At 38.2% G+C, this 24,381-nt stretch overlaps 1 protein-coding gene across 8 annotated transcripts in view; it reads left to right on the top strand.

Moving 5' to 3' along the window:
- The window catches only part of Zfp709l1 (zinc finger protein 709-like 1), a 30,247-nt gene extending 6,933 nt beyond the window's left edge, over positions 1–23,314 (top strand). For 2 of the 8 annotated variants that reach the window (XR_355238.5, XR_010053046.1), the window contains 3 exons: positions 9,712–9,772; positions 10,173–11,661; positions 13,647–23,314. Coding sequence is in view for 3 of the 8 variants with exons in the window: in NM_001163063.1 (NP_001156535.1) it covers positions 9,712–9,772; positions 10,173–11,478 (1,367 nt within the window). In the remaining 5 variants the exon portion in view is untranslated. Of the gene's footprint in view, positions 1–2,545; positions 2,715–9,711; positions 9,773–10,172; positions 12,497–13,646 lie in introns of those variants that run through there. The other 6 variants (XR_001838721.3, XR_001838720.3, XR_010053045.1 and 3 more) reach the window with 6 other exon arrangements.
- The last annotated feature ends 1,067 nt before the right edge of the window (positions 23,315–24,381 follow it).

The following is a 24,381-nucleotide window of genomic DNA, read 5'->3' as shown; positions in this document are numbered from 1 at the left end:
TATATGCCCAGGAGTGGTATAGCTGGGTCCTCAGATAGAACGTTCTCAATTTTCTGAGATATTGCCAGATTGATTTCTAGAGTGGTTATACAGGTTTTCACTTCCACCAGCAATGGAGGCTTCACGTCGTTGCACGTGCTGTCGCTTGAGCTCTTGATCTTCGCCATTTTGATTCGTGCATGGAATCTCAGGGTCATTTGCAAATATGTTATGGATATAATTACTATTGGAGAATTAAAGAGTTGTGCAGTAAATATGGCCTGTGTCTATCTAGTTGTGTACCATTTTATGCAAATAAATCAGCCTACATTTCAAAAATCCGTAAACTTATCACTATAGAGCATTATAAAAATCATGAAGGGAAGAAACTTATCAAAATGATTCCTAGGACCAAAGGAAGCGACACCGTTGGTTAGAAATTCTATAGCTTCCATCCCTGTTATTTTAGGCAGCTTCTTTGAAGACATTTCTGCAGTTTCTTGCTGCAAATCATAAAACATTTGAGAAGAATTAAGATGATCCTACAAATTCATTTTAAGTTTTTTCCAGTCATATTTGTTGTCATTCAATCTCAAAGGCATAATACAGTAAGTAATAGCAGTCCAATCATATTTCAATTTCATTTGCTCTCTCAATGATTCTAATTGCTCTCCAATGAGTTTTACAGCTTGTCTCAGTTTACGTATTTCATCAGCTGTTTCCCTGTTCATCTTGCTTTGCTGAATTGAGGTGCATAAGAATGCATATGCCAGCATTAGTTTGAACTTCTTTATGAAGTGGAACTCCAAGTGCGGTAGCTGTTGTTGTTTAAATATCGGCCGGCACCCGAATAAACCAACACGGTTCCATGTGGAGAGATTTAATGGGAGAATGAGACAAAGGGAAGGGATGAAAGAAAGAAGAGAAAGAAAAAGAGGGCAGAAGCTGTCTGCCTTTTATTTGGAATATGACATAACCGCTCTCAGGTGGAGTTGGGAATTGAGCCAAAAGGTTTACTGGAAATGTATGGCCCTTGCCATGGCAACATTGACCAAATGGTGTTGCTGCTGAAGGCAATTCCTGATAGCAGCAGTAGCCATAGCAGTTAATGCGATGATTCTCAGGGCCACAACAGTTATCCATCCCACCATCCATGAGTTCTTAATATCCTTTCAGCCAGCCTCAGTACTAGCATCAGCACAGGTGAGTCCTGCCATGGTCTTGACAGCCTCACTGGCACCCAGACTGCTGGTCTTGCTCTGAGAATACATAAACTTTCAAAAGCATCATTTAAAGACACATTGGCATTGACACAGGTATGAAGTGTACAGCATGTTTAGATGATGCTGTAATCATTGCGGTGTGATTGCACAGGTCCATTCAGTACCAAATAAGGTAATGGCACAAGCCGTAAAAGGGATGACTTTAAAATAAAGGACAAATGAAAATTTTTTATTATTGAAGTTTAACTTTATGTTCTCACTTCAAGTGGATGAAATGTGCTTGCTAATTTCCGCAGATTAGTCTGAATAGAATTATCAAATCGTAGCAGAGGGCCTGACATCCCAACTCCATGCTTCTCCATGAAAGTGTCTAGAAGCAGAGACAAGCTCCACAGTTTTATTCATTGTCATATCAAGTCTGAGTGAGAATATAGTCAAGGATTTGAAGACCCTCAAGCATAAATGCTCTAACGCCTTCTCCTTGGGAGATAGTCACGAGCACCCAAGGATTCTCACCTGTGCAGTGGGCACCCTAATAATTGCAGTACACACTGTCATGCCTGTGTCAGTGGTCCCTGCCAATGTGTCCAATCAGATTCCTTGTTAGTTATCCATAAATGTGTCCAATCAGATTCCCTGTTAGTAATCCATAAATGTGTCCAATCAGATTCCTTGTTAGTAATCCATAAATGTGTCCAATCAGATTCCTTGTTAGTAATCCATAAATGTGTCCAATCAGATTCCTTGTTAGTAATCCATAAATGTGTCCAATCAGATTCCTTGTTAGTAATCCATAAATGTGTCCAATCAGATTCCCTGTTAGTAATCCATAAATGTGTCCAATCAGATTCCTTGTTAGTAATCCATAAATGTGTCCAATCAGATTCCTTGTTAGTAATCCATAAATGTGTCCAATCAGATTCCTTGTTAGTAATCCATAAATGTGTCCAGTCAGATTCCTTGTTAGTTATCCATAAATGTGTCCAATCAGATTCCTTGTTAGTAATCCATAAATGTGTCCAATCAGATTCCCTGTTAGTAATCCATAAATGTGTCCAATCAGATTCCTTGTTAGTAATCCATAAATGTGTCCAATCCGATTCCCTGTTAGTTATCCATAATTTGCAAGAAGGTTAATTTGTGGAGCTAGTGTGTTAATCTGTTGTCCCTCCAATCCAAATGCACAAAGCCTAAGTTTTCTGTAAGAATTCTGGGTAGTAGTTTGATCAATTCTAGAGATGCAAATAGGGGAAGTTATACTTAGACAATTCCGTTGCCCACACAAATAGGAATCCCTTTTATTCCCACAGTATAATTTACATGTCCTTCCCCCTCCTCTGCAGGTTGAGCAGGTCCATGATTGTCATAAGGACCAGGCAGACAAGAAGAGTCATTGACAACACAGGAATGTCCATGTCTTCCCAGCTTACTCTGTTAATTGGAATATTAGGGATATAAACCCAATAAGGATGATTTGTCTCCATTACCTGTACAGTTACTACAGACAGCAAGGCAAGTAGTAAGGCTGTCGTGTTCAGTGGCTATTCACACACTGGATCTAGTGTTTCTTCATCGTTGGCTACTTTCTAAGCTGTCCGCAGGTAGGAGGATCAGCCGTCTGCTTCAAAATCAATCTATCATTCCCTCCCTCCCCTTCTTCCCCCCTAAACCATGCTGTCCATGTGTCTCAGTTAGGGCTCTCTAGAGTCACAGAACTTATGGGTAGTCTCTGTGTAGTAAGAGATGCCTTATGGTCTGTAGTCCAACTCCCCAACAACGGTCATCAGCAGCTGTGAATGAAGTCCAAGGATCTAGCAGTGGCTCAGTCCCAAGAGGCACACAGGCAAGCACAAAAAGGAGAGACACTTCCTTCTTCCAATGGCCTTATGTAAGTCTCCAGCAGACGGGGTGTCCCAGATTAAAGGTTTGTACCACCACGCCTGGGTCTGGGACTTGCTTTGGTCCAGGTGACCTTGAACTCAGAGATCTCTTTGCATTAAGTCCCTGGGATTCATAGCCACTTTGCCTCAAGATCTCCATACCAAGATCCAGGTCAGAAAGTTGTATCTCCCAGCCTCCAGATCAGGATCAAAGGTGAGCCTTCCAATTCTGGGTTATAGTTCATTCCAGATATGGTCAAGTTGCCATCAGGAATAGCCATTACACCATGTCAGCTGCAAATGCTTCCATAACACCTGTCTTGCTCATGAAGAGTTTTAATTAGTTTTGATGGAATCCAGTTTTTCATCTCCTGTAGCCTCACGCCATTGTAATTCCTCCCTTGCTGTCCATTGTGATGTTAAAACATCCTTGAAAGAGTATTTCAGCAGCTGTTTTCCTGCTTCATTAGCATTTGAAATTATTTAAAGTCAATAATGCATTGTTTAATATATCTCTAGGGGTCTTTATCTTTACCCTTTTTTCTTTTAATATCATCACTTTTTTTTTATTTGAAAGTTCCTTTTTCTTTTTTTTTCCATCTTTATTTACTTGGGTATTTCTTATTTACATTTTGATTGTTATTCCCTTTCCTGGTTTCAGGGCCAACAATCCCTAACCCATCCTCCTCCCCTTCTACCTGGGTGTTCCCCTCCCCATCCTCCCCCCATTACTGTCCTCCCCCCAACAATCACTTTCACTGGGGGTTCAGTCTTAGCAGGACCCAGGGCTTCCCCTTCCACTGGTGCTCTTACTAGGATATTCATTGCTACCTATGAGGTCAGAGGCCAGAGTCAGTCCATGTATAGTCTTTGGGTAGTGGCTTAGTCCCTGGAAGCTCTGGTTGCTTGGCATTGTTGTTCATATGGGGTCTCGAGCCCCTTCAAGCTCTTCCAGTCCTTTCTCTGAATCCTTCAACGGGGGTCCTGTTCTCAGTTCAGTGGTTTGCTGCTGGCATTCGACTCTGTATTTGCTGTATTCTGGCTGTGTCTCTCAGGAGAGATCTACATCTGGTTCCTGTCGGCCTGCACTTCTTTGCTTCATCCATCTTGTCTAATTGGATGGCTGTATATATATGGGCCACATGTGGGGCAGGCTCTGAATGGGTGTTCCTTCTGTCTCTGTTTTAATCTTTGCCTCCCTATTCCCTGCCAAGGGTATTCTTGTTCCCCTTTTAAAGAAGGTGTGAAACATTCGCATTTTGGTCATCCTTCTTGAATTTCATGTGTTCTGTGCATCTAGGGTAATTCAAGCATTTGGGATAATATCCACTTATCAATGAGTGCATACCATGTGTGTTTTTCTGTGATTGGGTTATCTCACTCAGGATGATATTTTCCAGTTCCAACCATTTGCCTATGAATTTCATAAAGTCTTTGTTTTTGATAGCTGAGTAGTATTCCATTGTGTAGATTTACTACATTTTCTGTATCCATTCTTCTGTTGAAGGGCATCTGGATTCTTTCCAGCTTCTGGCTATTATAAATAAGGCTGCTATGAACATAGTGGAGCACTTGTCTTTGTTATAAATAACGTCTCTTTTAATGTATGATTAGATCTTTCCACAATTGCCTGACTTGTAAGAATATGGGGAATACCTGTAATAGGTTTTATGTCATGTAAAAAATTCAGTTTTATTTTGTGATGGCATCCCCATAATTACCATTGTTCCTAATAAATGTGCTATTTTATTAGTATTTACTTTTGATTAGTAATTATTAAATATTCTTCTCATTAGTTAGTATTTATCTTTAAATAAATACTTTTTTAATAGTATAGAATTTGCTTGTATATGTAACAGTTTGGACATTTTTAATGAATTTTTTTTTAAAGTTTGTGGCCATGTAACTGAGAACTTTTTCTTTAAACTCTTACTTGATGCTTCTAACCCATTTCTATTAATAATTGATATATTTCACCATTACCGTGAATCAGTAGTACTGGAAATTCAGTATGAGAAGGAATGTGAGCTATATGAATGGCTAATTTCTGTCTTTTATTGCCTGTTGCAATTGCATAAATTATAAGGGAAATTGTGAGTTATCAGGAACAAGTTCAGCGGTTTCTATCCTAACAAATCCTTCTGCATACTGAGAATCAGTAATTATATTAAAAGCTTCAGGAGAAGAATCTAATAACATAAGAATTGCATATAGTTTTGAGTTTTTAACAGAATAGAGGCTTTAAAATATATTACTTATATTACCTGACTTATAACCTCCTATTCCTAAATAATCTGCATCAGTGTAAAAGGTTAAAGCTCCAAGTATTGGTGTTTCTTTTAATCCCTGGGAGAATCTTTTAATTACAGCTGCTTTGCCTTGTGATGTGGTCGTAACAGTGACTGAGCAACCCTACCATCTGCCTCTAATTGTATGGTTTTCATAACCTAAGCCAAGTTTCTAATTTCACCTTGATAATTTTCATTTATTAATCTTGCATGTACAACAAATATTGATCTATGAAACTACTGTATAAAATTATTCCTGTGGTTTCTGTAGGAATAGAATGATACACAGCAGTGGTTATAACAAGGAATTTGAGGAGACAGTGTAAGATTTTTACCTACTGCAAAGTAAAGAGCAGCAGTACCTTAAGTGGCATATATGAGATCTCCAGTATTTAATTTGTATTCCCCCAATTGCCTTCGTGATGAACTGTTGCATTGCTAACAGGGTATTGTTGGCTCGAGTTGTTTGCTCTTGGTCCCCAAAGTAGGCCCTTTATCTGATTTCCTGATGGTAAAAACTTGTCTAGGACATCTATTACCGATTAGCATTCATTAGCACAATGTCTGCCTTTTCCACATTTATTACACGATCTTGGTGGTTGATTGTTTTAAAATGAGGCTGTTCCTGCAACAGGCAAACATCTGCATTCTGTTTTCAGATGTGCAAGCCTCCCACAGTTAAAGCATTTGTGTGTGTGTGTGTGTGTGTGTGTGTGTGTGTGTGTGTGTGTGAGATATAAAGCATTTAGCTAAGGCATTTGTCCAATTATAGTTGATGTAATGCAGTGGATCAGATATCTACTGATATTGTCCAGTAGCTTTTATCCATTCATCTAAGGAGGCATCCTGAGCTTTTAACTGTCATCACTTTTTACCATTCCTTATTTGCAGTTTCAAAAGCCAAAGATTTGAGTAGTCCCTTTCTTATATCTGGATCTGCTGTTGAAGCTAATTTTTACAAAAAGTCAGTACAAACCTCCCTGGGACTTTAGGTAAATTTAGTAAAAGGGGTAATCCTTATTCCAGGTTCTTAAAGCCCCAGAATACTTTTCTTTTTAATGAGAAGGGCTCTGCTTGGTTTAATTCTGTTCTAAATCTCTCTCTCTCTCTCTCTCTCTCTCTCTCTCTCTCTCTCCCTCCCTCCCTCCCTCCCTCCCTCCCTCCCTCCCTCCCTCCTCTCTTGTCTTCATACTTTTCCTCATCTTTTGAGAAGTAACTTTTCTTTTCAATACCTTTTGGGAAGTCTCAAGAGCTTTTCTACTTGTTTATTTAATATTTGAGTTGTGCAGTAAATTCAGTATGTTCCTTTTTTTAGGTCTATCTCATATGAAGGAAGGGGGAGGAAATTCTCCATCCTCACGTGTATCACTTTCAGTTTCTTCTGAAGTATCCTTCTCACTTACTGACTGATTATCTTGCTCTACACTAGATCTATATGTCTCTGACTGTTGACTCTGTAGTGGTTCTAATTTGAAATTAAAGTACACAATATAGGTATTTACTCTCCTCTCTGGTGGTCCAGTTTTAAAGACCTTAGCACTTATTTCTACACTGACAATTTTAATTGAACATTTGGAGTTTGTTTAAATCATAGACAATGCTTTTTAATTAATGCAAGGTGCTTGATGATCTTTCTTTTGTTTCTACTCTACTTCCTTCCAATAAACATTAAATTAACTGCATATATTTCTGCTCTTGAGATGAGAAATTGCTCAGAGCAGCTGGTAAATTTCTCATGACCTCTGCATGAAAAAATCCTAAAGATCACTTACTTCCTTGTAACCATAACACCTTTCACCTCCAGTCCTTGTGAATCTGGATTCCTCTCCATCCTGGTCCACAAAATTGGATACCATTTATTGATTGAAGTTGGTTACAGGTGCTGTAGTAGAGAGAAGCTCACTAATATGCTGTCTTCATTTTTTCAAAGGAGCAGAGGGGTTTAGCCTTCTTGAAAAAGACTGACACCCAGCTAGCTCACTCCAATTACTTTATTCAAACATTATGCAAGGGTAATTGTGGCTGTGAGAAGTTGCAGCTACTAAAGTTATCTTGCCTTTGCTCCCCATGGCAGATGACCCACATATATCTCAGTCCCTTTTGTCCATGGCTAGCCATAATTAAAAGTTTCCCAGGAGTGTCTTGAGAACAAGGTTGGTGTAGTTCTCTATGTTCTCACATAGCACTAGATGCAAATTCTCTAGATACAACATTTCTTCAAGGTTCAAACAATCTCAGCCTCTACTGATTGACCCAAACATAGTAAAAGCTTTGCTGAAACATTTCACTTAGAGCCAGACATAAAGGCTTTACTATACATATCATGACCAAGGCTACTTCCCACTATCGCTTCTACTATATTTGTTGTAGCTGGTTTTAGGTTGAGGTCTTTGATCTATTTGGACTTGAGTATTGTAGATCTGCTAAATATGACTCTATTAGCATTCTTCTACATGCAGACATTCAGTTACATCAGCATTTGTTGAAGATGCTTCCCTTTTTCATTCTATGGCTTTTGCCTTCTTTGTCTATAGGCATGTGAGTTTATTTCTGGATCTTTGATTTGACTCCATTGGTCAGCCTTGACTGTATACCAATCCCATGAAGTTTTTATTACCTTTGCTTTGTAGTACAGCTTGAGATCAGAGATGGTGACACCTCCAGAAGTTCTTTTATTATACAGGATTGTTTTAACTATCTTTTTCTGTGCGAAGTTGAGAATGGCTCTTTCAAGGTCTGTAAAAAATACATATCAGAATTTTGATGGGAATTGCACTAAATCTGTAGATTGCTTTTGGCAAGATGGCCATTTTCACTATGTTAATCCTAACAATCCATGAGCATGGGAGATATTTCCACCTTGGATTTATTCTTCAATTTCTTTTTTCAGAGATATGAAGTTCTTTCACATGCTTTGTTAGAGTTATAACAAGTTGTTTTTATTTGTGCCTGTTGTGAAGACTGTTGTTATCCTAATTTCTTTTCTCAGCCTGTTTATCATTTGTATGAAGGAGGACTGCTGATTTTTTTTTAAGTTAATTTGTATCCAGCCACGTTGCTTTGTTTATCAGCTGTAGGAGTGCTCTGTTAGAAATTTTGGGGTCAGTTATTTATACTATCTTCTGTGAAAATATTATGAGTTTGGTAACCAAGACCCAATAGAACATATATGGTATATGCTTACTTATAAGTGGATATTAGCAATAAACTAGAGGATACAATGACTAAGACCCAAAGAAGCTGAACAAGAATGAATACCCAAGTGAGGATCCTTGAGTCTCAATTAGAAGACGGAATAAAACAGTATAGTAGGCAGATGGAGTGATAGAACTAGGTAGGAGAGAGGATGGACAAAGGACTCAGGGGCATTCAGGATAGACAGGAGAAAGGCCAAGAGAATGAATGGAAACCTACAGTTGCTGAGGGTAGGGAGTGAGGGGTGGGGTACATCCCTAGGATATGCCAGAGACTAGTGATGGGGGAGTCTCTCAGGAATCTAAGGTGGTGTCTTTAGCTGAGACTCATAGCAGTGGGGATAGACAACCTGAAAAGGTAACCTCCTGTATCCAGGCAGGACCCCCTGTTCTCCCCGTGGAGGTAAAATTTGTCCTGTTTACCAGAAATGCAAAGACAAATATGGAACAGAGACCGAGGTGCAGCTGACCAATAACAGCCTCAATTTGAAACCCATCCCATGGCAAGCACCAATTCCTGACACTATTAATGATACTCTGCTATGTTAGACAAGAGCCTGGCATAACAGATGCAGAGACCCCAGCCAAGTGTTAGACAGAGATTGGGGACTCTTATGGATGACAGAGGGGAAAGATCGAAGGCCTGGAAGGTGCTAGGAACTCCACTAGAAAACCAACAGAATCAACAAACTTGGACCGTTGGGGAATCTTACACATTGAACCACCAACCAAATATCATATATGGGCTGAACGTAGGCCCCCTGCACATATGTAGGAGATGTGCAACTTGGTTTTTATGTGGGTGCCCAATAAGTGGAGCAGGGACTGTCCAAAGAACTGTTGCCTGTCGGTGGAATCTGTTCCCTTAATTGGGCTGCCATGTTTGGCGTTAGTGATAGAGGATGCGCCTAGCCCTGCAGAGACTTGATGTGTCAGATCCTTTGAAGGTGCGGGGGTGGGGTGGACATGTTTCCCCACTCTCCCAGGAAGGAGGGATGAACTGTGTGAGGGGGAACTAGAACAGGGAGAGTAGCAATTGGGATGTAAAATGAATAAACATATTAATTAATGAGAAAAAAATCAAAGAAACCCGAGATTTGTAAAAAAAAATATATAAATAAGTAAAATTTCTGTTATCATGTTTTAGGATACAAATTGGAAGACCTGAATAGTGAGGAACACTCTCCACGCTCTAGAAGATATGAAAGGTAAATTTTATTTGAAAGTTGATACTAATGTATCACTGATTTAGTGGGAAACTTTAATGGAAAGTTTTGAAGAGAAGCAACAGTGGAAGTAAGCATAACTTTATGTTTGTTAATGATTATTAAATTCTCAGAAGACCATGTACTTCAGTTTTAGGTAGCTGACCTCCATTGGTGATTAGTTTACGTCCTAGACCTATTATAAGCAAATAGTTCACAGTAAAGCTAGTATTACTCATATACTTAAAATATTTGTTCCAAAGTATAGTGAAAGGAACAGTTTATAGGAAGTAAGAAAGTTGTTGTGGAAAAATCTTATTCCCTATAGCACATGTCTATGGGAACAAAATGTTAACCTGTGTGAATACACTGTGACTACCTTTTGTTGTCTCTCCTTTAATAGACATAATATCTGTCACTCTGGGTATAAACCTTGTGAACGTAAAGGATATGGAAAGAAGCAATGTACCTTTGCAAGTAAAAGATTTCTTCAAATATATGAAAGCATCCATACTGAAGGGAATCCGTATGAATGTAAACAATGCAGTCAAATCTTTGCAAATTTATATCATCTTCAAAAACATGAAAAAAAACATACCAGAGAAAAACTATATGAATGTAATCACTGTGGTAAAGCCTTTCCAAGTCGCAATTCTCTTCAAATACACAACAGAACTCATACAGGAGAGAAACCCTATGATTGCAACCAATGTGGTAAAGCATTTACATGTAGCAGTAATCTTTTACTACACAAAAGAACTCATACAGGAGAGAAACCCTATGATTGTAATGACTGTGGTAAAGCATTTGCAAGTAGCAGTAATCTTCAAATTCATAAAAGAAAGCACACTGGAGAGAAACCCTATGGATGTAATCAGTGTGGTAAAGCCTTTGCATATAGCAATGCTCTTCAAAAACATGAAAGAAGTCATACTAGAGAGAAAATCTATGAGTGTAATCATTGTGGTAAAGCTTTTGCACGTCGTAGAAGTCTTCAAAATCATGAAGAACATCATACTCTTGAAAAACCATATGAATGTAGTCAATGTGGTAAAGCCTTTGCATATAGCAGTAATCTTTATATACATGAAAGAAGTCATACTGGAGAAAAGCCATTCAAATGTCCTCAATGTGGTAAAGCCTTTCCAAGTCACAGTTCTCTTCAAATACATGAAAGAACTCATACAGGAGAAAAACCCTATGACTGTAATGAATGTGGTAAAGCATTCGCATGTCGCAGTAATCTTCTACTACACAAAAGAACTCATACAGGAGAAAAACCCTATCATTGCATTAAATGTGATAAAGCATTTGCATGTAGCAGTAGTCTTCAAAAACATGAAAAAACTCACACTGGAGAGAAACCTTATAAATGTAATCAGTGTGGTAAAGCCTTTGCACGTCGAAGCGATCTGTATATACATGTAAGAATCCATACTGGAGAGAAACCATATAAGTGTAGTCAATGTGGAAAAGCATTTGTACATTGCATTAGTCTTCAGAGGCATGAACGAACTCACACTGGAGAGAAACCTTATGAGTGTAATCAATGTGGTAAAGCCTTTACACGTCGCTTTAGTCTTCAAGTACATGAAAGAAGTCATAGTGGAGAGAAACCTTATGAGTGTAATCAGTGTGGTAAAGCCTTTGCAAGTCGTAGTAGTCTTCGATATCATAGAAAACACCATACTGTTAAGAAACCAAATTAACCAGTGTGGTAAAGCCTGTTGGAATCACCTTCAAACACATGAAAGAAATCATACTGGATAGAAACTATGCGTATAGTCAATGTGGACAAGCCTTTATATATCACAGTAGTCTTCTAAATCACAAAACCAATGTCATATGGAGAGAAACCCTACAAATGTAATTGATGCAGTAAGCTTTGGCATGTAAGTATAATATTCAGACATATCAAAAAACTCATACTGGAGAGAAACCTTGTGAATGTGGTCAAGTGATAATGCCTCTGCATGTTATGGTCTTCAAAGGCATGAGAGAATTCCTACTGGTTAGAAACACCCTGAATCCAATAAATGCAGTAAGCCTTATGCACACATTTTTCCCACTGAGTGATGTCACAGGGAATCATATAAGATTAGTGGAATCATTTTATCATCAAAATATCGTCTTGTTTACAAATTGTCATCCAAGAATAGAGGAACACAGAATAATTTGAACAATAAAACTTGCAAATGAAAATGATAATAATACTGCCATCATTTTTATGGGTCACTTTATTCTGAGAAATACTACTTGCTCTTAACAGTTTCTCAGAAGCACAAATGCGTGACAGATAAGTGTCTCAGTGACTTAAGGTGGTTGCTGCTAAGCTAATGACCTGAGTTTATATGTAATGTGGAAACTCACATTACTCATGCAAGTTTTTCTGATTTTTACAGTTGGGCTGTGTCATATGCACACACACATAATGGCACATATATTCAAAAATATTTTTGACAGTAAGTAATGGCCAATGATTTCACTCAGCAGTTGAAGGCACTTGTTGCAAAACTGGACTACCTGTGTTTGATTGCTACAACTCTGCTAGAGGAAATAGGGAATAGATATCTGTAAGTTGTCTTCTGACTTGCACATGCACAACATAGCACCAGTGTATATACACAGATAAAAATTATTATAGGTGAAAATAAAGAAAATAACCAAAGTATTGAGAATACAAATGATTTACCAGTCATAATAAAAGCATTCTAGTATTCCAAGAAATTTCTGTTCTCCAAAGATTAATGGCTCCTGTTTAAATCTTACATTATCCTTTCATTCTCTGATTTAAAGGTGGGTCATTTTAAAAAACATCTCTGCTGGGTGTAGTAGTCCATGCCTGTAATCCCAGTACTTCAGAGATAAAGTCAGGTGAACTTTTATGAATTTCAGGCTAGTTTGAACTACATAGTTAGATCTGGGATGGCAAAAATTTCAAAACAAACAAGACCCAAATACATCAACAACAACTAAAAATCCCCCAGACCAAACAAGCACATCTCCTATTATGGAATCTTGTAAAAATATAATGTGGAGGTAGTGAGAATTTTGTAATTTTTTTTTTAAAACACAGGAACATTATGTGGATGTATTTTTGTTTTAATCCGAGATTTGAGTATATGCAGCTTCTATGATTTGCCTCATATGTGCTTTTTCACGATGGCAGATAGTTACTTCAGTTGTGTCATGTTTGGAATTCTGGAGACTTTTCAGAGGGCATACATATAAATGTTATGGCCCCAAGAGGCAGTTTGGGCTGATGGTTGGTAGTTGAATCAAAGAAACAACAAATCAGATATCCTGATGGCAAGATCAACTTTGTCTCAAGGAACTCAGGACTCCTAATCTACAGGCAGTAGCCCAATGATAACATTGCTTCCTTTCCCCTATATCCTTTTTCTCTTTCAGATTTAGTTTTAGGAAGTTGAAAGGGAAGATGAGGTGTGGAGAAGGGTAGAAGAAATAACCCACTAAGTAGCAAATACTGGGTACAATTGGCACTCAGATGTGGAGCAAGGCAGAATGGGAAATTTTATTTCAAGTGCCATAAAGGAAACAGCTGAGAATAAAGGAAGGGATTTTTATTTCAAGACGCCAGCAAAAGAGTTATTGTGGCTGCTTACCTTGGGATATTTCCGTACTTGTTCCCAGGAGGATCTTCTGTGTTTGTTTTGTTTTGTTATTTTGATGTTCTTGTTGTTTATATTTATTTTTTTTTGTTTTCTTTTTCTTCTCTCCATATCCTGTGTTAGAAAAGGTAGGGAGAATGGCTCAGCAGGTGGAAAAATTGGGAGTGGAAATGGAGGGACTGAGAAATAAAAATGGCAGAGATGAGAAAACAAAAGGGTTCACTCTGCTTTTTCTTTTTTGAAAGGTTTACAGAATTGTCAGGGCTACTGGAAAAATTGCGGATGGAGGTTGCAGAACTTGGGAAACTACACGCATTGGAAAAGGGAGAATCAAAAGCCTCAGTACAGGTGACTACACAAGACAGCAGGAGTTTCTTACAAGAATAAAGTGGGAAAGAAACTGCTCTGGAGGGTCCTCAGGTCAGAGAAAAGCTGAAAAGAAAGGATGGCAGTCTGATGAAACAGCTGATTTGAGGAGAAAGTATTAATCTCAAAACAGTTGTGCCACCAGAGTGGGAGGCAGGGCATCCTGGAGTTACAAAATCACCATCATCTTTCCCAGTAGTCATACAGCATATGCCTTCTAATAGGATGATAAAAAGTTATGACAAGGTAGGATAGAGTCCTGTTGATGTCCTCATCTTATGTCAAACAAATTCTAAATGACTAGTCTACTAAAAATAGAAATATACCTTTGCACATGCTGAAAGGAAGGACCTATGAATATCAAGAAATGAAATAGTGTAAGCGAAATGAATATAGTAAAAGACCAATTGCTAGGCAAAGGGCAGTACTCTGATATATAAGAACAAAAGCAATTCAATTCTGTTACTATAGAACAATGTTGCTTAGTGGCTTTAAGTCCTTTGGACAAATGGTATAAGATAATGATTTAAGAATGATATAAGACCCACCTCATTCACTGAATTTTGTTTTCAAAACAAATATTAGTCTCAGCTGTAAAGAAGGCCCTATCAGATCCTGATGTAAGGCAGGTGTTGATAGAGACCTTGGCAGAGGAAAATGCAAATACAGAATGTAAAGAAGGTATTACACCATCAAAGACTTGGAAAGCACACATGGATGAGTGGATAAAGGATACAACCAATATTGGTTCTAACTTGTATCATGTTCATAGCATAGATAAAACTATAGCCAGAAGTCTCTAATATCAAAATGCATCAATTGCATGAAATAAACTCATTTGAAGAGATGGGGACCAAGCCATTAAAGATCTCAGATTACAAAATGGCAGTGTGTTAAATGCAAGAAATATAATACTTGGCACTGAAAGAGTAAACAAGGTATCTTTAAAGGTAATGGTTTTTCTAAATATACACTAGAAAAACAGCCTAGTCATTGAAGTATGTACAGGGAATGTGGCAGTTCTTTACATTGGACCAGTGGAAGGTACTGCAGGCTGTGCTGCTCTAAACCTGGCCATAGATAAACATCTTACTGTACCCACCAAAACTCAATGTTATAAAATATATACTGGACTTCATGGTCCTTTGCCTGCCAGGACAGTAGGAATGATCTTGGAAATGTGCAGATTGACTTCTCAAGGATTCATTGTTCTTCCAGAAATTAAAGATGAACCTTTCAAAAGAGAAATTAAAATTATAGCCTATGTGAAAACAGATGGCATTTAATGCAGGTGGTAGGAATTGCTGAGCTTCTACTGTTTCCCTACATCAAAGCCAAAATGGGCCAAGTACAAAAACAAAACAAAAAACAGAAGGGTTGAAGTACTAGAAAACATGTTCTGGGAAAGTGTTATTAATGCCCAGAGGCCAAAATTAAAATTGCAAGTAAATGGTATTGAAATAGTAAGATTGGTGGATACAGGAACTGATATAACTATTATTTATGAAAGATCCTGAAATTCAGAATGGCCACTTCCAAAGGTTTGTTCACAGTTTCTTGGAACTGGAAAGTTATATGAGACAAAGTGTACTATGGGTCAAATGTGTGAGACTGGAATGTCAACACGGAAAGTTAAAGTCTTATGTGGCTGATATACCCATATGTTTATTGGAAAGGGAATTCTTTTTACAACAGTGGCTCCGATTAATATTCCCAAAATCCCATAATGAAATTAAGGCTGAACTGGTACATGCTCCTGGGAAAGGTATTGCTATGCATCATCATAAATAATTCAAGGCTGTGCCAATTGTCCAAACATAAGACATCCCAGGGATTCAGTTTCCAAATTTACAATGGAGGCCACCAATGAGTTACCATTGGACCTACCCTTAAAATGGTTGATTAATATGCCTGTATGGATAGATTAGTGGCCCATAACAAAGGAAAAATTATTGGCACTTGAGTAGCTGGTACATGAGCAGCTCTATGGGCAACATACAGAAGTGTCTACTAGCCCATTTAATTTTTCTGTGGTTTTTATAAAAAAGAAATAAGGAAAAAGGAGAATGTTAATACATTTAAGATTGGTGGATAGAATAATTCAACTAATCTGCCCCTTAAAGCCTGGAATTTCTTTACTTTTTTATTCCCTAAGCCGAGGCTGAAGATAGTACTTTATTTAAAAGTTTGTTTTTTAAAAATCCCCTTGCATGAGCAGAATAGGAAAAGGTTTACCTTCACAATACCTACTTATGATAATGATCACTCAGTAAAAGGTGATCATTATGGAAAGTTCCATAAGAGATATTAAATTGTCTAACTTTATGTCAATATTTTGTCAAACAGCCGCAAGAAATAATTTGTAGGCAATTTCCTCAAACCATTGTTTATCATTACATGGTTATTTTGTTGTCAGATTCTGAAGAAATATTTTAGAGAAAAAGTTAAAGGAAACAAACAATTCTGCCATGCTGGGAATTAGAGATTGCTCTTAAAGAAAAAAAAACAAAACAAACAAAACAACAACAACAACAAAAAAACTGCAGTGAGGAGATTCTATTAACTATGTGGGTATAAAATAAGTCAACAGAAAATTCAACCACAAAAGATACAGATTAGAAGAGATCAACTGCAAACTCTTTGGTTTTCAAATTCTAATGATAGATAATAATTTGCTACCACCTAACATTGAATTAACTGCTCAGGAGTTGAGTAATTTGTTTGTAACATTACAAGGAGATTTAGACTTAAACAGTCCAGGATGGTTAACAGGTGAAGCAAAGTAAGAGTTAACTCTGGTAGAACAGAGAACTAAAAAATGTGTATGTGGCTCGCATAGTTCCTAAAGTTGATTGTATTTTGGTTACTTTGCCTTCAACTCATTTTCATACTGGTCATCATGCAAAGGGAAGATACGATTATTGAGTAGACTTTCTTACCACACAAAGTAAAAAGTTAAAGACTTAAATAGAAAAAGTTTCTGATAGAAGGTAAGCAAGACTATACCAATTGTCAGGGATACACCCAGCAGAAATTGTAGTACTTTATACTAATATTAAGATTATGACTGTGACCAGAACTGACTGGGCCCCACAGCTCTCTGTACCCAGATCCTGTGGGAGAGAAAGCTGGTCTCTTGGGGGCTGGGAGGAGGGTACAGACAATCCTGAGAGTGCACAGGAGACCACCACTTCTGCTCAAATTCCTAGCACAGGAGGAGCTTGCCTGGAGCCTTCTGGACCCAGGAACCTAGTAGCCATGAGGGATCCATCTGGTTTCTGCCTGCACCCAAAGCTGAAAGCCAGTCTCCAGCAGTGCTGACACATCAGAGAACAGAGGTAAGGCCACTACTTCCGACCCGCCTGGAGCCCTCAGAACACAGAACCCAGGAGCAGTCTGGGACAGGATCCTTCCAGGTTTTGCCTGCACCCAGAGGTAACCTGGTCCCACAGCTTCCCCTGGGGGGAAGAGTGGGAATCTCAGAGGTATAGGCCATCCTGGGAGCGCAGGGAAGATCACAACTTCTGCTGGCATTCCTGGTCCATGAAGAACCTGTCTGGAAACCTCAGGAAACAGGAACCTAGGAGCAATCTGGGGTAGGATCCTTACGGTTACTGCCTGCGCCCGGCCCTGTGACACAGTTCTCTGGACTCAGGCCCTGCTGGCAGAAACCTGGTTTCCAGAAGTGTTGACACACAGGCTTACAGGAGGGTCAAGCCACTGTCAGAGACAGCAAGACCAGCCACACAAGAGGCAACAAGATGGTGAGAGGCAATCACAGGAACTTAAGCAATAGAAACCAAGACTCCTTGGCATTATCACAACCTAGTTCTCCCACCAAAGCAAATACTGGATATCCCAACACACCGGAAAAGTGAGATTTAGATTTAAAATCACATCTCATAATGATGATAGAGGATTTTGAGAAGGACATAAATAACTCAAAGAAATACAGGTAAACACAACAAAACAGGTGAAGGAATTGAACCATCCAAGACCTAAAATTAGAAATAGGAACAATATAGAAATCAGAAAGGGAGACAATCCTGGAGATAGAAAACCTAGAAAAGAAATCAGGAGTCATAGAAGCAAGCATCACCAACAGAATACAAGAGATAGAAGAAAGAATTTCAGGGGCAGAAGATAACATAGAAAACATTGAGAAAACTTTCCATGAAAATGTTAAATGCTAAAAGCTCCTAACCCAAAACATCCAGGAATTCCAGGATACAATGAGAATATCAAATCTAAGGATAATAAGTAGGGAAGAGTATAAAAATTCCCAACTTAAAAGGCCAGTAAATATCTTTAACAAAACTATAGAAGAAAACTTACCTAACCTAAAAAAGAGATGCCCATAAACATACTAGAAGCCTACCGAACTCAAAATTGAATGAACCTGAAAAGAAATTCCTTCTGTCATATAATAGTCAAAGCACCAAATACACAAAACAAAGAATATTAAAAGCAGCAAGGGAAAGAGGTCATGTAACATATGAAGGCGGATGTAACAGAATTACACCAGACTTTTCCCCAGAGACTATGAAAGCCAGAAGATCCTGGGCAGATGTCATACAGACCCTAAGAAAATACACATGCTAGCCCGGGCTACTATATCCAGCTAAATTCTCAATTAATATAGATGGAAGAAAACTAAGATATTGCATGAGAAAACCAAATTTACAAAATATCTTTTCACAAATCCATCCCTACAGAGGATAATAGATGGAGAACTCCAAGGATCGACACTACATCCTAGAAAAAGAAGAAAGTAATCTTGCAACAAACCCATAAAAAGAGAACCACAGAAACATAATTCCACTTCTAACAAAAAACACAACAGGAAATTACAATCACTATTCCTTAATATACCTAAATGTCAATGAATTCAATTCCCCAGTAAAAAGACATAGACTAACAGACTTTGTAAACAGGACCCAGCATTTTGCTGCATACAGGAAACACACCTTGGTGACAAAGACAGACACTATCTCAGAATGAAGGCTGGAGAACAACTTTACAAGCAAGTGGTCCCAAGAAACAAACTGGATTAGTCATTTCTGTGTCAAAAAAAAATTGACTTTGAACCAAAGTTATCAAAAAAGGTAAGGAAGGACACTTCAAATTCATCAAAGGAAAAATCCACCAAGATGAACTCTCAATTCCGAATATCTATGCTCCTAATGCAAGGCCACCTACATCCATAAAAGAAACCTTACTAAAGCTCAAAGCACACATTGCATCTCCCAGAGTAATAGTGGGAGACTTCAACAGCCCACTCTCGGCAATGGGCAGATCATGGAAACAGAAACTAAACAGAGACACAGAGGAACAAAGAAGTTATAAACCAAATGGATTTAACATATTTATAGAACATCACATCCTAAAACAAAAGAATATACCTTCTCAGCACCTCATGTTACCTTCTCCAAAATTGACCATATAATTGGTCACAAAACAGGCCTCAACAGATACAACAAGATTGAAATAATCCTATTCATCCTGTCAGATCACCACGTACTAATACTGGTCTTCAATAACAACAAAAATGACAGAAAGCCCATATATCCATGGAAGTTTAACAATGCTCTAGTCAATGATAGCTTGGTCAAGGAAGAAATAAATGAAAAACTTTTTAGAATTTAATGAAAATGAAGGCAAAACATGCCAAAACTTATGGGACCCGATGAAAGCAGTGCTAAGAGGAAAATTCATGGCTCTGAGTGTCTGCAAAAAGAAACAGGAGAGAACATACATTAGCAGTTTGGCAGCACACCTAAAAGCTCTAGAACAAAACAAAGTAAATAACCCAAGATGAGTAGAAGGCAGGAAATCATCAAATTCAGTGCTGAAATCATGTAGAAACAAAAAGGACTACAAAGAGTCAAGAAAACCAGGAACTGGTTCTTTGAGAAATTCAAGAAGATAGATAAACCCTTAGACAGGCTCATAGGTAGAGTATCCAAATTAATAAAATCAGAAATGAAAAGGGAAACATAAAAACAGGATCTGAGGAAATTAAAAAAAGTCATCAGATCCTACTACAAAAACTTATATTCAAAAAAGGAAAATCTGGAGGAAATGGACAATTTTCTAGAGACATACCAGGAACCAAAATTAAGTCAGAATCAGATAAATAATCTAAACAGTCCCAAAATGCCTAAAGAAATAGAAGCAGGTATTAAAAGTCTCCCAACCAACTAAAGTACAAGAACAGATGTGTTCAGTGTAGAATTCTACCAGAACTTCATAGAAGACCTGATATCAATACTGTCCAAACTATTCCACAAAATAGAACAGAAGGAACACTAGCCAATTCCTTCTATGAAGCCACAATAACTCTTATACCTAAACCACACAGAGACCCAAAAAAGAGAACTTCACACCAATTTCCCTTATGAATACTCAATAAAATTCTAACAAACTGAGTCTAAGAACATATCAAAATGATAATCATGATCAAGTAGGCTTCATCCCAGGGGTGCAGGTAGGGTTCAGTATATGAAAGTCTATAAACATAATCCATTACATAAACAGATGTAAAGAAAAAAAAATGACAGATCATCTCATTAGATCCTGAGAAAGCATTTGACAAAATTCAACACCCCTTCATGTTAAAAGTCTTGGAAAAATCAGGAATTCAAGGCCCATACCTAAACATAGTAAGAGCAATATACAGCAATCCAGTAGCCAACCTTAAACTAAATGGAGAGAAACTTGAAGGAATCCCACTAAAATCAGGGCCTAGACAAGGCTGCACATTCTCCCTACCTACTCAATATAGTACTTGAAGTCCTAGCCAGAGCAATCGGACAGCAAAATGTCAAAGGGATACACATTGGAAAGGAAGATATCAAAATATCACCATTTGCAGATGATATGATTGTTTAATTAAGTGACTCCAAAAGTTCCACCTCAGAACTACTAAGCCTAATAATCAACTTCAGCAAAGTTGGTGGATATAAAATTAGCTCAAATAAATCAGTAGGCTTTTTTCTACTCAAAGGATAAACAGGCTGAGAAAGAAATTAGGGAAATAACACCCTTCACGATAATCACCTTGGTGTTATTCTGACCAACCAAGTGCAAGATCTGTATGACAAGGACTTCAAGTTCCTGAGTGTAGAAATCAAAGGTCTCGGAAGATGGATAGATCTCCCATGGTCACAGATTGGCAGTATTGATATTGTAAAAATGGCCACCTTGCCAAAAGCAATCTTCAGATTCAATGCAATCCCCATCAGCATTCCAACTCAGTTCTTCCCTAGAGTTTGAAAGAGCAATTAGCAAATTTATTTGGAATAACAAAAAACTCAGGATAGTGCAAACTATTCTCAACAATAAAAGAACTTCTGGGGGGAATCACTCTCCCTTACTTACCTCAAGCTGTATTACAGAGCAATCGTGATAAATACTGCATGGTATTGGTATAGAGATAGGCAGATAGATAAATGGAATAGAGTTGAAGACCCTGAAATGGTCACTTTATTTTTGACAAAGGAGCTAAAACCATCCAGTGGTGAAAAGATAGCATTTTCAACAAATGGTGCCGGTTCAAGTGCAAGTCAGCATGTAGAAGAATGTATAATGATCCATTCTTATCGTCCTGTACAAAACTCAAGTCCAAGTGGATCAAGGACCTCCACATAAAACCTGATATGCTGAATCTAACAGAAGTGAAAGTGGGGAAGAGCCTCAAACACATGAACACTGGGGAAATTTTCCTGAACAGAACACCAATGGCTTATGTTCTAAGATCAAGAATCGACAAATGGAACTTCATAAAATAGAAAAACTTTTGAAAGGCAAAAGACACTCATTAGGACAGAACAGCAAACAAATGTACATTTTCACAATGGAGTACTACTCAGCTATTAAAAGCAATGACTTCATGACATTCATATGCAAATGGATAGAACTAGAAAGTATCATCTTGAGTGAGGTACTCTCTTCACCAAAAAATACACATGGTCTGCACTCACTGACAAGTGGATATTAGCACAAACGCTCATTACCCCATGATACAATCCACAGATCACCTGAGGCTGAACAAAAAGGATAATCAAAGTGCAGATGCTTCAGTCCTTAGAAGGGGGAGCAAAAAATATTCATAGGAGATATGGAGACAAAGTTTGGAGCAGAGACTGAAGGAATGGCCATTTAGAGAGTGCCCCACCTGGGTATTCAGCCCATATACATACAGCCACCAAACCCAGACAACGCTGCTGATGCCAAGAAGTGCATGTTGAGAGTATTCTGCTATCTCTGTCTCCTGAGAGGCTCTACCACAGCATGACATATACAGAGCGAATGCTTGCAGCCAACCAATGAACTGAGAATGGGGTCCTCATTGGAGGAGCTACTGAAAGGATTGAAGGAGCTGAAGAGGTTAGCAACCCCATAGGAACAACAGTACCAACCTACCAGAGCTTTCAGAGGCTAAATCACCATCCAAAGTGTACACATGGACAGACCCATGGCTCCAGCTGCATATGTAGCAGAGGATGGCCTTGTTGGGCACCAATGGGAAGGGAAGCCCTTGGTCCTGCCAAGTCTGGACCCCCTAGTGTAGGGGAATGTAAGAGCAGGGAGACAAGGTTTTGGTGGATGATTTGGGAACACCCTTATAGAAGAATGGGGAAAGGGGAGGAGATAGGGGTTTATGCACAGGAAATCAGGAAAGGGGATAAAATTTGAAAAGTAAATAAAAAAGATTGTCATTATGGGTAATCAGTAAGATTGACAAAAAAACTTGTAGGAACTATTTGTGATACATTAACAGCAAATACTGTGAAAGCAAGCATCTTCGGTTTACAAAAAGAAGTAATTGGATTCTCCCACATATAAAGGGAATTGGTGTTCCCAAAACACCTACATTCTACATGGATGCAAGTACTTTGAATGACAGGTTATAAGTTAGGCAAAATGAGCCAAGTAGTCCAAAGCGCATATACTTCAGTTCAAAAATCAGAGCTGTATGCAATTCTTATGATATTAGTAGGTTTTTCTGAAAGTCTTAATAAAATTGCTGTGTATCCAAATATGTAGAAAAATTGTTTTGCATATAGAAACTGCTAAATTTATTCCTGACAATTCAAAATTATACTTGTTATATATACAATTGTAACAGGCAATATGAAATAGAAACTATCCTTTATATACCACCTATATCTGGCCTCAAGAGGTTTTTCTGTCCCACTGACACAAGGGAATGAAGAAATTGACCAACTATTAATAGGAAAAAGTTCTATCACCTACCAACAAGCCAAGGAAATTATAAGAAAATGCCCTACTTATTTTTTACTTTTTGTAACCAAACTGTATCATCCATTACAAGTCAATATAGGGTTACCAGAAAAAAAAATAAAATTTGGCATATGGATGTATTTCATCTTGCAGAATTTGGAAAACTGAAGTTTGTATACCATACCATTGATATATACTCAGGGTTTTAATGGTCAACTGGCTTAAGTTCTAAAAAGGATGATTCTGTAATTACACATTTACTGGAAATAAAGGCTATTATGCACCTATCTGTACAAATTAAGACTGATGATATCTCTTCATATGTCCCCAGTAAGATTTAGGAATTCTTTGTATATTATGAATAAGCACATTACGATCATACAATCCTACAGGACAAGCAGATGTAGAAAGATATATCACTTTAAAAGAAATGCTTAAAAGTGCTCTCAGTAAGCCATGTGACCTGAGTTCAACTCTTGTAATCTACAGGGTACCAACTGCTGCATGTTCTCTGACATCTACACGTACACTGCAGAAGATAGAGCCACATCCCACCTTGCAGCATGTGTGCACACATGTATACCCATTCAGAAGAACTAAATAGACACATGCATAAAAATGTGATAAAGTCAAGTTATTTGTCTGTCTGGTAATGACAAAGCGTTCTCCTGTCAGGACTAATATTCTTCACACACTAATGCCAAAGCACCAGGATGAAATCAGTTCACGAGTGCATACTTTAGAAAGGCTGGCTGTTTGCATTTTGTTCTTCATTTTTAGGCAGGATATCACATTGTAGTCCACTCTCACTTGAATTTGCAATACACTATTGACTGAGCTGGGAGTCATAAAATCCTCCTGCCTCAGCATTCTATGTGGTGAGATTGCATGAGTGAGTCAAGATGCTCAGTTTCCATCTGTTTAAGAAATAGACTTAGCCTGAGGGAAGATCACTTCTGGACTTCATAGTTTATGTATTTCCAAAACAGAGCCCAGAATATCATTGATGAATTTGTCATGAACCCCTTCTTGGCCAAGAGTGGTATAATAACATTGTGTGAGGTAAAGTGGGGTGGTGTGCAGAAAGAAGTCACGGCCTGAAGCAGAAGCTCTGTAGTCTGCTTGCCCAAAATGCTCAGAACCCTGAGTTCTATCATCAGCATAGGAAAAACCATGTATGGTGGCTTGCTCCTGCCATCCAGCACTCAGTGGGCCACAGTGGGAAAATCAGGAATTTCGTGTCACTCTCAGCTACGATACCGAGTTTGAAGCCATGGTGGGTTACACCAGACCTTGTCTCAGAACAAACAAGAAAAGCTATTTGGAGGACTGGAAACCTCTCCCTCCCTGGACTACATGTAACAAACC

Source organism: Rattus norvegicus, chromosome 7 (genome assembly GCF_036323735.1).
Source record: "Rattus norvegicus strain BN/NHsdMcwi chromosome 7, GRCr8, whole genome shotgun sequence".
NCBI classification, from domain to species: Eukaryota; Metazoa; Chordata; class Mammalia; order Rodentia; family Muridae; genus Rattus; species Rattus norvegicus.
This window is presented reverse-complemented; position numbering and strand designations above follow the sequence as displayed.